General features: G+C 41.8%; 1 protein-coding gene and 1 long non-coding RNA gene across 3 annotated transcripts; one reads left to right on the top strand and one right to left on the bottom strand.

Moving 5' to 3' along the window:
- Window positions 1-545: 545 nt before the first annotated feature.
- On the bottom strand, window positions 546-9401 carry LOC138796778 (uncharacterized). 2 transcript variants are annotated; one of them, XR_011363817.1, is made up of 3 exons: window positions 9335-9401; window positions 1242-1417; window positions 546-830 (listed from the first exon to the last, which is right to left on the bottom strand). It is a non-coding gene; the product is annotated as an uncharacterized lncRNA (long non-coding RNA). The 2 variants fall into 2 exon arrangements; XR_011363816.1 differs by lacking the exon at window positions 9335-9401 and adding an exon at window positions 1937-1991.
- A 368-nt stretch (window positions 9402-9769) lies between these two features.
- Window positions 9770-12890, top strand: FGFBP1 (fibroblast growth factor binding protein 1). Its single transcript, XM_069976464.1, has 2 exons — window positions 9770-9835; window positions 11150-12890. Exon 2 carries the CDS (start codon window positions 11159-11161, stop codon window positions 11843-11845), a length of 687 nt encoding a protein of 228 aa, XP_069832565.1. The 5' UTR covers window positions 9770-9835; window positions 11150-11158; the 3' UTR covers window positions 11846-12890.
- The last annotated feature ends 905 nt before the right edge of the window (window positions 12891-13795 follow it).

The following is a 13795-nucleotide window of genomic DNA, read 5'->3' as shown; positions in this document are numbered from 1 at the left end:
CGGGTGGGTTTGTAGCCTAAGGGTGCGTTCACACTTACAGGATCCAGAGCAGATACGCAGCAGATCTGCAGCAGATTTGATGGTGCAGATTTGATGCTGTGTTCAGTTATTCAAATGAAACCTGCTGCAGATCTGCTGCGGATCCGCAGCAGAAAATCAGCTGCGGATCCGGTAAGTGTGAACTAAACTTTTCGAACCAACTGTATATAAAAGAACTGTATACTGGATAGTACATTTATTTATCTCACCTCACTCATTTATCTCACCTACGGACACATTAATATTTCCTTTTTTATTGTTCGTTTGCTTTCTGAATGTAGTAACTAAATTGAGCAACTTTCTAAATAGTTATAAACAACGTCCTTTTTTTCTGCTGTACAGTCAGCATAACTCCTTTACATAGCTGTCTACACTATTGCTTCTGACATAGATATGACTGCACATTGCTCCTGGCTGGTGTTGGCTCAGGGGTGAAAACATCATCTGCTCATCAGCAAGCAGTACAAGAGAGGGAAAACAGGATGCATTGTCTGCAGTAGTCTGAGAAAAAAACACATAAGCCACGACCATACAACATCTTTTTGGCAGTTTAATTTGTAGAAAAATGTCTATCAAACGGACAAGTTGCATGGTCATGGCCATACACAGGCTTTGGTGAGATAACACAGAGGCTGTATGACAGGAAGGAAAACAGTATGGAAGGAGCTGTGCACAGAAATAGTAGTATCACTGGCTGTGGTGCTGTCCTGTCTCGATCAGTGATGGACTGAGCAGGCTGTCACTGCTGAGATGAGCGGTGGCAGGATCGTTCACAGGAGGACCCAAAGATGCTGCAGGACACATAGGAAGTGCAGTCAGGTAAAAATAGCATATTTAATATTTTCTAAATAGCAGCAGAAATATATAAAAATTCACACCAAACAGATAAACATCTGGCACTACCTCAAGCGAGGATATGAAGAGTTAATACCTTATACTCCAAGTGTGGGGCTTAGCGGCATAAACGATAAGGTAGACAAACTGGCAGCACCCCAATGTAAACATGTAAAGAAATCGTGGCAACTCACCGGACTGCAGAGAAGTTCTTCATACTAAGATCTTACAAAATTGTGGAGGGCGAGGGAAGACAGGCACACGTGTGTGCAAACAGTGACGACCATTTTGTGCGCTAGGGCTGAATCGCCTGAATATATAAAGCTGGAGTACCACAATCCATAAAAGATAAATAACATGGCACTCACCCCACTTGAAGTTTTCAGATAGTTTCTTTATTTCATATAGAACAAACACAGCAGACAGACATGGTGAGAGGACGCCATCAGCGTAGCAGCTACAGCTGTTTCGTACCTGTACGGTACTTCGTCACGGCTGCGTGTTTGCGTCATGCGGCGTCTATGCATATAAAGGGTTCAACCCCCTGCATTAGCATAAACATAGCAAAATTTTAAAACACGTTAAAAACAATTCATAAGAAGGCATTAAATTCATTTTTTTTTCATTAAAGCCCAATGGGCCAGTAGCTTCAAAATATGCTATAAGAAACGCTTCTTTTCTTAGCAGCAGGGAATGCCTATCTCCGCCCCCCTCCAGTACGTGAACCCTTTGTAGCCCTGCAAACATAAGTACCTTTTTATCCCCATTATGTACAGTATTATACATGTTCAGTAAGTTTTGTTGCACCCATTCCAGTAGTGAAAGAGTAAAAATGGTCCCTAATTCTATGGAATAACTTCCTCTTTGTTTTCCCAATGTAATATTGTTTACAGGGGCATATAATTACATACACAATGTACGTGCTTTGGCAGGTAATTAGTTGTCTAACTTCCCATTTCTTGCCTCTCAGCATTAAAGTGTTAACTGCTAAATTTTGAGAACAAAAAGAGCATTGATGACATTTCTTATTTCCTTTAGGTATCATATTTTCCAACCAATTTACCTGCGGTTTTCTCAAGCCATTGTTCACATTGTCACCAATCGTGCGGTTTCTCCTGTGTGTGACCAATGGTCTGCGGTTAGCAACTTCTCTTAATACAGGATCGCTCTCCAATATATACCAATTTTTGTTAGTGCATTCATTAAGGGGAGTATTTTTAAAAGAGAAACAAAACCTTTTTTCTTTTTTTTTTTAGGTCTTCTTTTAAGTAAGTTGTCTCTGTCTACACTTTCTGCTCTTTTTAAAGCCTTCTTTAAGACCTCTTTAGGGTAACCCCGCTCCTGTAGTCTGGCCAATAGATCATTCGCTTGCTGTAAATATGTATTAGGATCACTATTTATTCTTTTTAATCGTACTAATTGCCCATATGGAATAGCTTCTGTTACTGAACTAGGGTGGGAGCTATTATAATGCAAAAGTATGTTTCGGGATGTAGGTTTTCTGTATCCTTCTGTATGTATTACACCATTATCAACCTTAACTGTAACATCTAAAAAATCCAGGGTACTACCACCAAACTCCCGTAAAAAACATATTCATATTATTTATTATGTTTAGATGCTCAATAAAAGCCCTAAATTCAGTTTCATCACCATCCCAAATGATACAGACATCATCCATAAATCTAGCATAGTATTTTATCTTATGAATGAAAAGGTTATTGATGGCGTATATACTGTATAGTGTTTCTCAAAAATAGCCAGAAAAAGATTGGCGTAAACACATGCAGCTGGCGTGCCCATGGCCGTGCCCGCCTGCTGCCTATACCACTCGTTATTAAACCTAAAATTATTGTTTTCCAGAATAAACAATAAAGAATCACAAACAAACTTTCTAAATGCTTCTGACTTCTCTGTACTCCTCAGGAACTCATCGATCGCCTGTACACCCGCATCATGGGGGATGCGGGTGTACAGGCTCTCGACGCCCAGAGAGACTAGCCTGTAAGAATCCTGCCAAGATACATTCTGTAAAGAAAGTAAAAAATCATTTGTATCTTTAAGATACGAGGGTATAGTAGGCAGCAGGGGGCGAAGCAACCAATCAATATACTTGGACAGTGCCTCCGTCACTGAACCAATCCTGGCCACAATAGGGCGGCCTGGGGGATTGGTCAGTGACTTATGCACTTTAGGCAAATATTACCATTTTGCCTTCTTGGGAGAGATAGGGAGGAGTCTATTAGCAGTTTTTTCAGATAAGACTCCTGTATCTACTGAGGACCGTAACAGAGTCCTCAATTTATCTATGGTTCTACATGTAGGGTCAGATGGTAACTTAGTGTACACCCTAACATCATTTAATTGTCTCATAGCTTCAGTATCGTATTGAATACGGGACATTACCACTGTCATACCACCCTTATCCGCTTTCCTCACTATCAGGTCCGGACGATTTTTGAGCCAATTTAATGCCCTGGTTTCTTTGTCCGATAAATTCTTACTAGCGGGAGGGTACATAAGACATTTAACATCATTAACCCCTTTGTGCTGCAGCTAGTTTGGGCCTTAATGACCAGGCTAATTTTTCAAAATCTGACCTGTCTCACTTTATGCTCTCATAGCTCAGTGATGCTTTAACGTATGCTAGCGATTCTGAGATTGTTTTTTCGTGACATATGGCACTTTATGTTAGTGGCAAAATTTGGTCACTACTTTGTGTGTTTTTTGCGAAAAACATCAAAATATCATGAAAAATTTAAAAAATTAGCATTTTATGAACTTTGAAATTCTCTGCTTCTAAAAAAAGAAAGTCGTAGCACATAAATTAGTTACTAAGTCACATTACCAATATGTCTTCTTTATTCTGGCATAATTTGGTAAACATATTTTACTTTTTTAGGGTGTTATGGGGCTTAGAAATTTATCAGCAAATTATCACATTTTCGTGAAACAGATTTTTTTAGGGACCAGTTCTTTTTTTAAATGGATTTAGAAGTCTGGTATCCTGAAAACCCCCATAAGTGACCCCATTTTGGAAACTACACACCTTAAAGAATTAATCTAGGGGTATAATGAGCATTTTAACCCTACAGGGGCTGGAGGAAAGTATTCACAATAAGGCAGTAAAAAAATTGAAAATTTAAATTTTCCAATAATATATACGTTTAGATTAAAGTTTCTCATTTTCAAAAGGAATATGAGACAAAAAGCACCCCAAAATTTGTAATGCAGGTTCTCTTGAGTACAACGGTACCCCATATGTGGGCGTAAACCACTGTATGGGCACACAGCAGGGCTCAGAAGGAAGGGAGCGCCAATTAGCTTTTCCAATGCAGATTTTGCTGAAGAAGTTTCTGAGCGCCAGGTGCGTTTGTAGTGCCCCTGTAGTGTCAGCAGAGAGAAAAACCCCCATAAGTCACCCCATTTTGGAAAGTACACCCCTCAAAGAATTCATCTTGGTGTGTGGTGACCATTTTGACCCCACAGGTATTACAGGAAAGTATTCAAAAGAAGACAGTAAAAATGAAAAACTTGAATTCTTCCAATAATATGTTCGTTTAGTTTGAAATTTCTCAATTTCACGAGGAACAAGAGGAAAAAAGTACCCCAAAATTTGTAACACAGGTTCTCCTGAGTACAATGGTACCCCATATGTGGGCATAAACCACTGCATGGGCACACAGGAGGGCTCAGAAGGGAAGGAGCGCCAATTAGCTTTTTCAATGCAGATTTTGCTGCAGAAGTTTCCGAGCGCCAGGTGCGTTTGCAGAGCCCCTGTAGTGCTAGCGGAGTAAAATCTCGCCATAAGTCACTCCATTTTGGAAAGTGCACCCCTCATAGAATTTATTTTGGGGTGTGGTGAGCATTTTGACCCCACAGGTATTTGAGGAAAGTATTCAAAAGTAGACAGTAAAAATGAAAAACTCGAATTTTTCCAATATTATGTTCTTTTAGTTTGAAATTTCTCAATTTCACGAGGAACAAGAGGAAAAAAGTACCACAAAATTTGTAATGCAGGTTCTCCTGAGTACAATGGTACCCCATATGTGGGCGTAAACCACTGCATGGGCACACAGGAGGGCTCAAAAGGGAAGGAGCGCCAATTAGCTTTTTCAATGCAGATTTTGCTGAAGAAGTTTCTGAGCGCCAGGTGCGTTTGCAGCGCCCCTGTAGTGCTAGCGGAGTAAAATCTCGCCATAAGTCACTCCATTTTGGAAAGTGCACCCCTCATAGAATTTATTTTGGGGTGTGGTGAGCATTTTGACCCCACAGGTATTTGAGGAAAGTATTCAAAAGTAGACAGTAAAAATGAAAAACTCGAATTTTTCCAATAATATGTTCCTTTAGTTTGAAATTTCTCAATTTCACGAGGAACAGGAGAGAAATGTCACCCCAATATATGTAAAGCAGGTTCTCCTGAGTACAATGGTACCCCATATGTGGGCATAAACCACTGCATGGGCACACAGCCGGGCTCAGAAGGGAAGGAGCGCCAATTAGCATTTTCAGTGCAGATTTTTCTGAAGAAGTTTCTGAGCGCCAGGTGCGTTTGCAGAGCCCCTGTAGTGTCAGCAGAATAGATTCCCCCCAAAAGTCACCACATCTTGGAAAGAGCACCCCTCAAAGAATTCATCTTGGGGTGTGGTGACCATTTTTACCCCACAGGTATTAGAGGAAAGTATTCAAAATTGGCCAGTAAAAATGAAAAACTCGAATTTTTCCAATAATATGTTGGTTTAGTTTGAAATTTCTCAATTTGACGAGGAACAGGAGAGAAAACGTACCCCAAAATCTGTAACGCAGGTTCTCCTGAGTACAACGGTACCCCATATGTGGGCATAAACCACTGTATGGGCACACAGCAGGGCTCAGAAGGGAAGGAGCGCCGATTTACAGGAGCAAAACCGCAGCTAGTAATGGTTATTAGAATAGCGCAGTTACTAAAATAAGATAAAAAAAATTAGATTACAGGTAATGTGGGGTGGTTACGGACAACCAGGGGTGGTTATGGGCAACCTGAGGTGGTTACAGGTAATCTGGGGTGGTTACGGACAACATGGGGTGGTCACGGGCAACCTGCTGTGGTTACAGGCAACGTGGGGTGGTTACAGGCAACGCGGGGTGGTTACAGGCAACGTGGGCTGGTTACAGGCAACGTGGGCTGGTTACAGGCAACGTGGGCTGGTAACGGGCAACGTGGGCTGGTTACGGGCAACCTGCTGTGCTTACAGACAATCTGGGATGGTTACGGGAAACGTGGGGTGGTTACGGGCAACCTGCAATGCTTACAGACAATCTGGGGTGGATACGGGCAACGTGGGGTGGTTACGGGCAACCTGCAATGCTTACAGACAATCTGGGGTGGTTACAGGCAACGTTGGCTGGTTACGGGCAACCTGCAGTGCTTACAGACAATCTGAGGTGGATACGGGCAACGTGGGGTGGTTACGCGCAACCTGCAGTGCTTACTGACAATCTGGGGTGGTTACGGGCAATGTGGGGTGGTTACGGATAAACTGAAGTTCTTATAGGCAATCTGGGGTGGGTACCTGTAATCTGACATGGGCACCGCAATCTGGAGGGGGTCATTGGCAATTTGGGGTGGTCAGAGGCAAGGTGCGGTGGTCAGAGGCGACGTGCGGTGGTCAGAGGCGACGTGCGGTGGTCAGAGGCGACGTGCGGTGGTCAGAGGCGACGTGCGGTGGTCAGAGGCATTGTGGCGTGGTCAGAGGCATCGTGGCGTGGTCAGAGGCATCGTGGCGTGGTCAGAGGCAACGCGCAGTGGTTACGTGCAATCTGGGGGGGTTACATGTAATCTGGCGTGATTACGGGGAACCTGGGGGGGTTATGTGCAACCTGGAAGGGTTACAGACAATCTGGGATTGTTACTGATAAACTGAAGTGCTTATAGGTAATCTGGGGTGGGTACATGTAATTTGGGGTGGTTACGGGCAATCTGGAGGGGGTCACTGGCAATTTGCGGTGGTTACGGGCAACGTGCGGTGGTTACGGGCAACGTGCGGTGGTTACGGGCAACGTGCGGTGGTTACGGGCAACGTGCGGTGGTTACGGACAACGTGCGGTGGTTACGGGCAACGTGCGGTGGTTACGGACAACGTGCGGTGGTTACGGGCAACGTGCGGTGGTTACGGGTAATCTGGGGGGGGTTAGGGGTAATTTGGGAGTAAACTGCAATTATTACTATAATAAAAAGTGTGTGTTTTATTTTTTTGTATGTTTGTCACTTTTTGTACTTTACATATTCATTTTCACTGTATTACTATGATTATTGTGATATTTTCTATCTCAGTAATCATAGTTCAGTGACAGAGACCAAATTGGTCTCTGTCACTTTAAATTTTCAGAGTTGGCTGGTTGTGAAGCGCATGCGCACTTCATAACCAGCCAGGACGTCGAGGAGGAAGGAGCTCCGTGGATCCGGTGAGTATATGGGGAAGGGAGGGTGACTGGGGGACGGGGGTGACAGGGGGGGTGACAGGGGGGGTGGGGGGCGACTTGGGGGGTGGGGGGACATCACTTTTTATCCCCTGTCACCAATCATTCATGGTGACAGGGGATAAAAAGTGCCGGGAGCACATGGCACAAGCGATCAGCGGTATATAGTATATACCGCTGATCGCTTGTACCGGGACCCCACAGGGGGGTCCCCGATGACTGCCCCATGCTCTCCGCTACCTCCGGTGGCGGAGAGCATGGGGCTTTCATTCATTTTAACCTTTTAATCGCTGTGAACCGACGTTAGTCGGTTCACAGCGATAGCGGCGGCCATCTTGGAAATGATGGCCGCCGGGGGAGGGGGGTTAGTTATCGGGGCACTAGGGGGGGCTGATCTGAGGTCTGGGGGATACTTATTTCATCTCCCCCCGCCGTAGATTCACGGCGGGGGGAGATGAAAGGTGGCGGCGGCACCGGTACTCTCATTTACCGACGGTCGCCGCTATAACGTTAATAGCGGCGATCGTCGGTAAGGGGGGGGGGCCGGGACGGACCTCACACACTGCCCCAACCCCTCAGCTACCTCCGGTAGCCGGGGGGATGGGGTGGGGGCCGTCCCGGCCCCGCAGCCTTATTCTCTGCCATCGCCGTAAAAAGCTGATGGCAGCAGAATAAGGCCCATTAGTGACCGCCGTAGAAAGCCGTATCGGCGGTCACTAAGGGGTTAATGACCGACTTAGTAAACAAGTCAATAGTTCCTCCTGATTCAATGGGTGGACAGAAAGTAGAGGGGTTTACCTCCATTAAAATGACTGTGATCCTCTACGGGAGTAGTGGTATTACTTTCTAGCCCTAATGCCTCATTTTCTAACGCATCCAGAATGTTCAAACATTCTCTTTCCTCCTCTGTGATATTCATTATAGGGAAGAAACCTAAAGGACCGATAGTGACAGGGCTCTCTCCCTCCTTAATTTCCCCTTTTGGTTGCTTCTGTGCTGTGGAAAAGAATTTGAACAAATTAACCTTTCTCATAGATTTAAACAAATCCACTTCAAAACATGCCAAATCAAAATTTTCTGCTAAACCAAAATTTAATCCTTTTGAAAGTTTGTTTGTGATTCTTTATTGTTTATTCTGGAAAACAATAATTTTAGGTTTAATAACGAGTGGTATAGGCAGCAGGCGGGCACGGCCATGGGCACGCCAGCTGCATGTGTTTACGCCAATCTTTTTCTGGCTATTTTTGAGAAACACTATACAGTATATACGCCATCAATAACCTTTTCATTCATAAGATAAAATACTATGCTAGATTTATGGATGATGTCTGTATCATTTGGGAGGGTGATGAAACTGAATTTAGGGCTTTTATTGAGCATCTAATATGAATATGAATATGTTTTTTACGGGAGTTTGGTGGTAGTACCCTGGATTTTTTAGATGTTACAGTTAAGGTTGATAATGGTGTAATATATACAGAAGGATACAGAAAACCTACAACCTTTTGCATTATAATAGCTCCCACCCTAGTTCAGTAAAAGAAGTTATTCAATATGGGCAATTAGTACGATTAAAAAGAATAAATAGTGATCCTAATACATATTTACAGCAAGCGATTGATCTATTGGCCAGACTACAGGAGCGGGGTTACCCTAGAGATCTTAAAGAAGGCTTTAAAAAGAGCAGAAAGTGTAGACAGAGACAACTTACTTAAAAGAAGACCTAAAAAACAAATTAAAAAAGAAAAAAGGTTTTGTTTCTCTTTTAAAAATACTCCCCTTAATGAATGCATTAAAAGAGCACTAAACAAAAATTGGTATATATTGGAGAGCGATCCTGTAATTTTTCATTGGACCCGTTCTATTATCAATAATACCCGCTCAGTTATCAATATCTTATTTGTAGGTGAGGTCTCAGAACTGGACACAGTATATAGATATGGTCTCACTTTCTTCCTACCAGTTATATCTCTAGCTATACCTATATTGTATATAGGTCTACCTGCATGCACTTCCAATTGTGAGTTTCCTTATCAATGTTCAAGGTAGCTTGGGATGAAATTAGAACTGTAATAAAGTAAAAAAGACAATAAAACAAGTCTAAACATATTAGTAGTAAAAAAAAAAGTCTGTGCGGAGAGAACAAGAAAACCAGCTTTCCTGCATAGTGCAGATGCTTGCATTACAGGTAGAGCCCGGAAGAGGGCTTATGCTGGTGTGGAGACATGAAAGGCTTCCTGGCAGCAACTACTAAGACGGTAATTGGCAGCTAACAATGAAACAACAAAAGGAAATCCAGTATTACGGTTGTCAGGTAGCACATCTTATATACTGGCCTATATCCAGGAGGTGTGTCTGAAACAAATATTGGAAGACTGTGTCGTAATCCCGAGCTTAGGTGTGTCCTCTACACCTTATAAATACCTCTCATTTACAACTAGAAACACATGTGACACCACACTGAAGGAGAACACATCCGAGGAGGAAACCATCAAACCACACGGTACGCATAGCGTTATTACTGCATAGTAATCTCCTGATAGCATGGCACTATATGGCGGCACATAACTCTGCACTTTTTGAATTTTCTTATAAGCCAATAAATGGAAAAAGTTATAATATATAACATAAAAGAAAAATAGCAGCTATAATTTCTTTTGATAGGCTAATAAAAACTAGATTCATAGACGTCCAGTGGACACGGTGTATGCTCTTTTCTATGATAAGGAGTTGCAGTATTGTTATTGACTTTTATTAATTTAGATATATATATTTTTTTTAAATAGTGGTAGTTTGACAAAACAAATTCTTTCAAATGAACTGGTGCCGAAATTTGTAATTTACTTCTACTAAAAATTATCAAGTCTCCCAGTACTTACCAGCTGCTGTATGTTTTGCTGAAAGTGGTATTTTTTTCCAGTCTGGAGAGCAGGATAGGTTTTCTTTGGGGATTTGCTACTGCTCTGGACAGTTCCTGACATGCACAGAGGTGGCAGCAGAGAGCACTGTGTCAGACTAGAAAGAATCCACCACTTCCTGCAGGACATACAGCAGCTGATAAGTACTTGAAGCATTAATATTTTTTAACAGAAATAAACTACAAATTTCTGTCACTTTCTGGCACCAGTTGATTTTTTGTGAACTACCCCTTTGTTTTATGCCTCATAGGGAGGTGCATGTCACAGGTATTATCTCTAACATGTTCATTGAATCTACTTAGCCTAGGCACTAGAAAGATCACAGGGAATAAGTTTTGCCTCAGGTGTTGCTTTAAGGCAAGGGTAGGACTTTGGAGTCATATTACTGTATGATTCAACTTTCCCCTACTTTAGTCATACATAAAATAAATGTCACGTTCAAAAAGCATCTAAGTTTCAGCACTGTGCAATCTCTGCCTAGGTGCATTTTTATCCCTTATACAAATCAATGCATTCCTATCCTGGCACACCATCACATCATGTCACAACTTTTCACTTGGCCCTACCCAAGCCCTGTATCATTGACATTTAACATATCAGACATGTCAAGGGAAAATCTGCTTGAAATGATGTTCTGGTATGTGATAGATACTTGTGAGACAATGACTGATGGAAAATTTGTTATGGCTACACCTGATTTCCAGAATGATAGGGCTACACTTATTTGAATGAGAATCAAACATTTCCTTGGAAAAGTTATGGATCGGGCCAAGGGATGTAAATATCATAGACTTTTCAGTGTAATTTTCATCTATAATTTATATTACTACATATAGGCATTGACTATACTTTATAGGCAGGTATACTAATAATGTCATCTTTTCCTTTCTCACGAATAGCAGCACATCATGAAGCTGAATAGGTTTGCCTTGCTTACTGTGGCGACCCTCCTGATCTCACTGATTCTTCAGGTAGAGGGAAATAAGCAAAGAGAAGGAAAGAAAGACAGACAGAAAGGAGCAGGTAAAGAGGAAAAGCCAAAATCTCCCACTCGTAATGGAGAAAAAGAGAGAGGCTCTAAAGGAGGGAGAGGATCACTTCAAGGAAAATTTGTCAGTAAAGACAAAGCAGAATGCACCTGGTCTGTGTCTGGGACTGAGACTGTGGCTTTAAATGTTGAATGTACTAAGGGGGAAACAAACGTATTCTGCACCTTTGGAGGGAACCCTACAACATGCCCAAACTATGTGGCAAATGAGAAGAATTACTGGAAGCAAATTACTCGGGCTCTAAGAAAGCAGAAGAACATTTGCCTGGATCCAAAAGCTGTCCTAAAATCTAAAGAGTGTAAAAAAGGACCAGCTGAGGCCCACCTCAAGTACCTGCTCCCAACTGTGGCAGTGCTAAACCCTGAACACAAGGAGCAGGAAGAACCTAAACCAGCAACAAACATCGACACGACTGAACCAACTAAAGAGTGTGTAGAGGATCCAGATGTACTGGAGAAGAGAAGATTAGCCAAGGAGTATTGTGGAGACTCCTGGGGTTCGCTCTGCACATTCTTCTTCTCAATGGTACAGGGCTCAAGTTGCTAAGATAGAATAATTGGCTTTGTTGACTGTAAAAAATAGTTTTTACTTTATTTTTTTTGCTATACATAAATGCTTCTATATTTAAAATTTTAACTTTACAAAGCTTGTCGAGGTTTCTTTTTCATCTGCTTATACTGCATATGGATTGTACAAGCTGGGTCAACTTTCTAATTTGTGGACTGGCAAAAGTTAGCAGAACCGATTCATCGCTACAGTACTATGTACATTATATTATTTTATATTTTTTTATATAATAAAGTTTTTTTTTAACAATGGTTGGTTAATTTATATGTAGCCACTAAGGACTGTAAAACAGTTATTCACCCTTTTTTGAAGTGAAGGGCATTTATATCATAGCTGCGTCCTATCTGCTACAGGTACAGAAGTGCAGGAAGACACAGGATTAACATTCCCCTTCCCTATGAACCCAAGGAGAACTCCTCCTCTTTATAAGGCATAGGGGAACCAGTCTGATTGCTGTCCTTTCCATAATAGATGTCAAGCTTGAATATACCAGAGGCAGTTTAGGATATTCCGCCCTTGGAAAGAGACAAACCATTGTTGGCGACGTCAACCCTCCAACTGGGCGAGGGGAAGCTATATATGACTCCATTTTATAGAGAAACTGTGTTGTTAGCAAAGGGATGGGAAAATAGGTCATAAAAAAAGCATTAAGGGGAAAGCTTTCTATCCACGGTTACAAAATGGGGAACCATAATGGGCCAGGAGCCCAGTCGGAATGAGTCATATTGTTCTACATACATGACCCTTGGATGGTAAATGGTGGTGTGTTGATTTATTCTATGTATTTATTTAATGTTTAATTGCCAAATCCGTCCTCCCTTTTTCTACTGTACAGTAATACAAGGTCATATGCAACTCTGATGTTATCTTGTTAGGTCTACTACTTAAGCTATATCTGTGCACTTCATGGTGAAATTATGCATATTCCGCGCACTACAGTAAACTACTTTGTGTACTCAGTTATGTACATGTTGTTTGTGGATTCTCTTTACATCTGTAAATAAATTCAAAAAGTGAACATGTACACCAGCTTGTTAAAGTTTTCTTTTTAATTATGTTTTTATTTATTTTAAAGTGTACCTGTCATTAATAATACAATACAACAATATAAAGTTAAAAGAGAAGTCCTATGGAAAAAAAGAGAGAGACAGGCAAGAGATGTGGGAAAATAATAAACATGGTATACTTAACAGTCCCTGTGCCTCCGTAGTGCCGCTCCTGCTGACGGACGTTTTCTGTAATTTTCCAGCTGTAACGTCGGCTGTCATCTTCCAGCTGCAACGTCACAGACCGGCTGCCCACTCCGTCAGAGACTGGAGCAGTGCCATGGGTGGCTGCAATGAGTTGCAGGATGTCACTTAAGTCCATATCCTTGATGCCCATCTTGTTAAATTCAAAGAGAAAATGGGAGCTTATTGAGAGAAGGAGGGGAACTATTTCACCTGGAAAAGAATATGGAAATGAGCTTCAAAAGCCATGGGGTATTACATCTGGATGCAAAAGCCCACAGCTTGCCCGCAACACCCCTGTGCTCACTTCTATTAGCCTCCAGCTGCTTGGTTGACACCCACTATGATTTACTTTCAACTTCATGTACTGAGGGCTGTGTGCTTGGGCTTTTAAAAGCTCAGATAAGCCACAGAGGCAGCCAGAATCCAAAAAATCTGTGCATGTGCTGAGCATAGTTTTCAGAGCAATCACATGGAATATTATCTAAGTAGGTGAAGTTGAAAGTAAAGATTACCATAATCTAAATCAGAACCAACAAAAAAGTATATGTTAGACACCTAAGGTAAGAAAATAAAGATAAAGAAAATGAAATAAACAATGCTTCAAAATAACTGCAAAAATATATTCTTTGTGGATTACATAGGATAAAAAATAAATATTAAACAAATGCAAGAAAGACAGCAACGACCCCTGGGAGGT

The sequence above is a fragment of the Dendropsophus ebraccatus genome, chromosome 7 (genome assembly GCF_027789765.1).
Source record: "Dendropsophus ebraccatus isolate aDenEbr1 chromosome 7, aDenEbr1.pat, whole genome shotgun sequence".
NCBI classification, from domain to species: Eukaryota; Metazoa; Chordata; class Amphibia; order Anura; family Hylidae; genus Dendropsophus; species Dendropsophus ebraccatus.
Note: the sequence above shows the minus strand (reverse complement) of the source record. Positions and strands in the feature narration are given on the sequence as shown.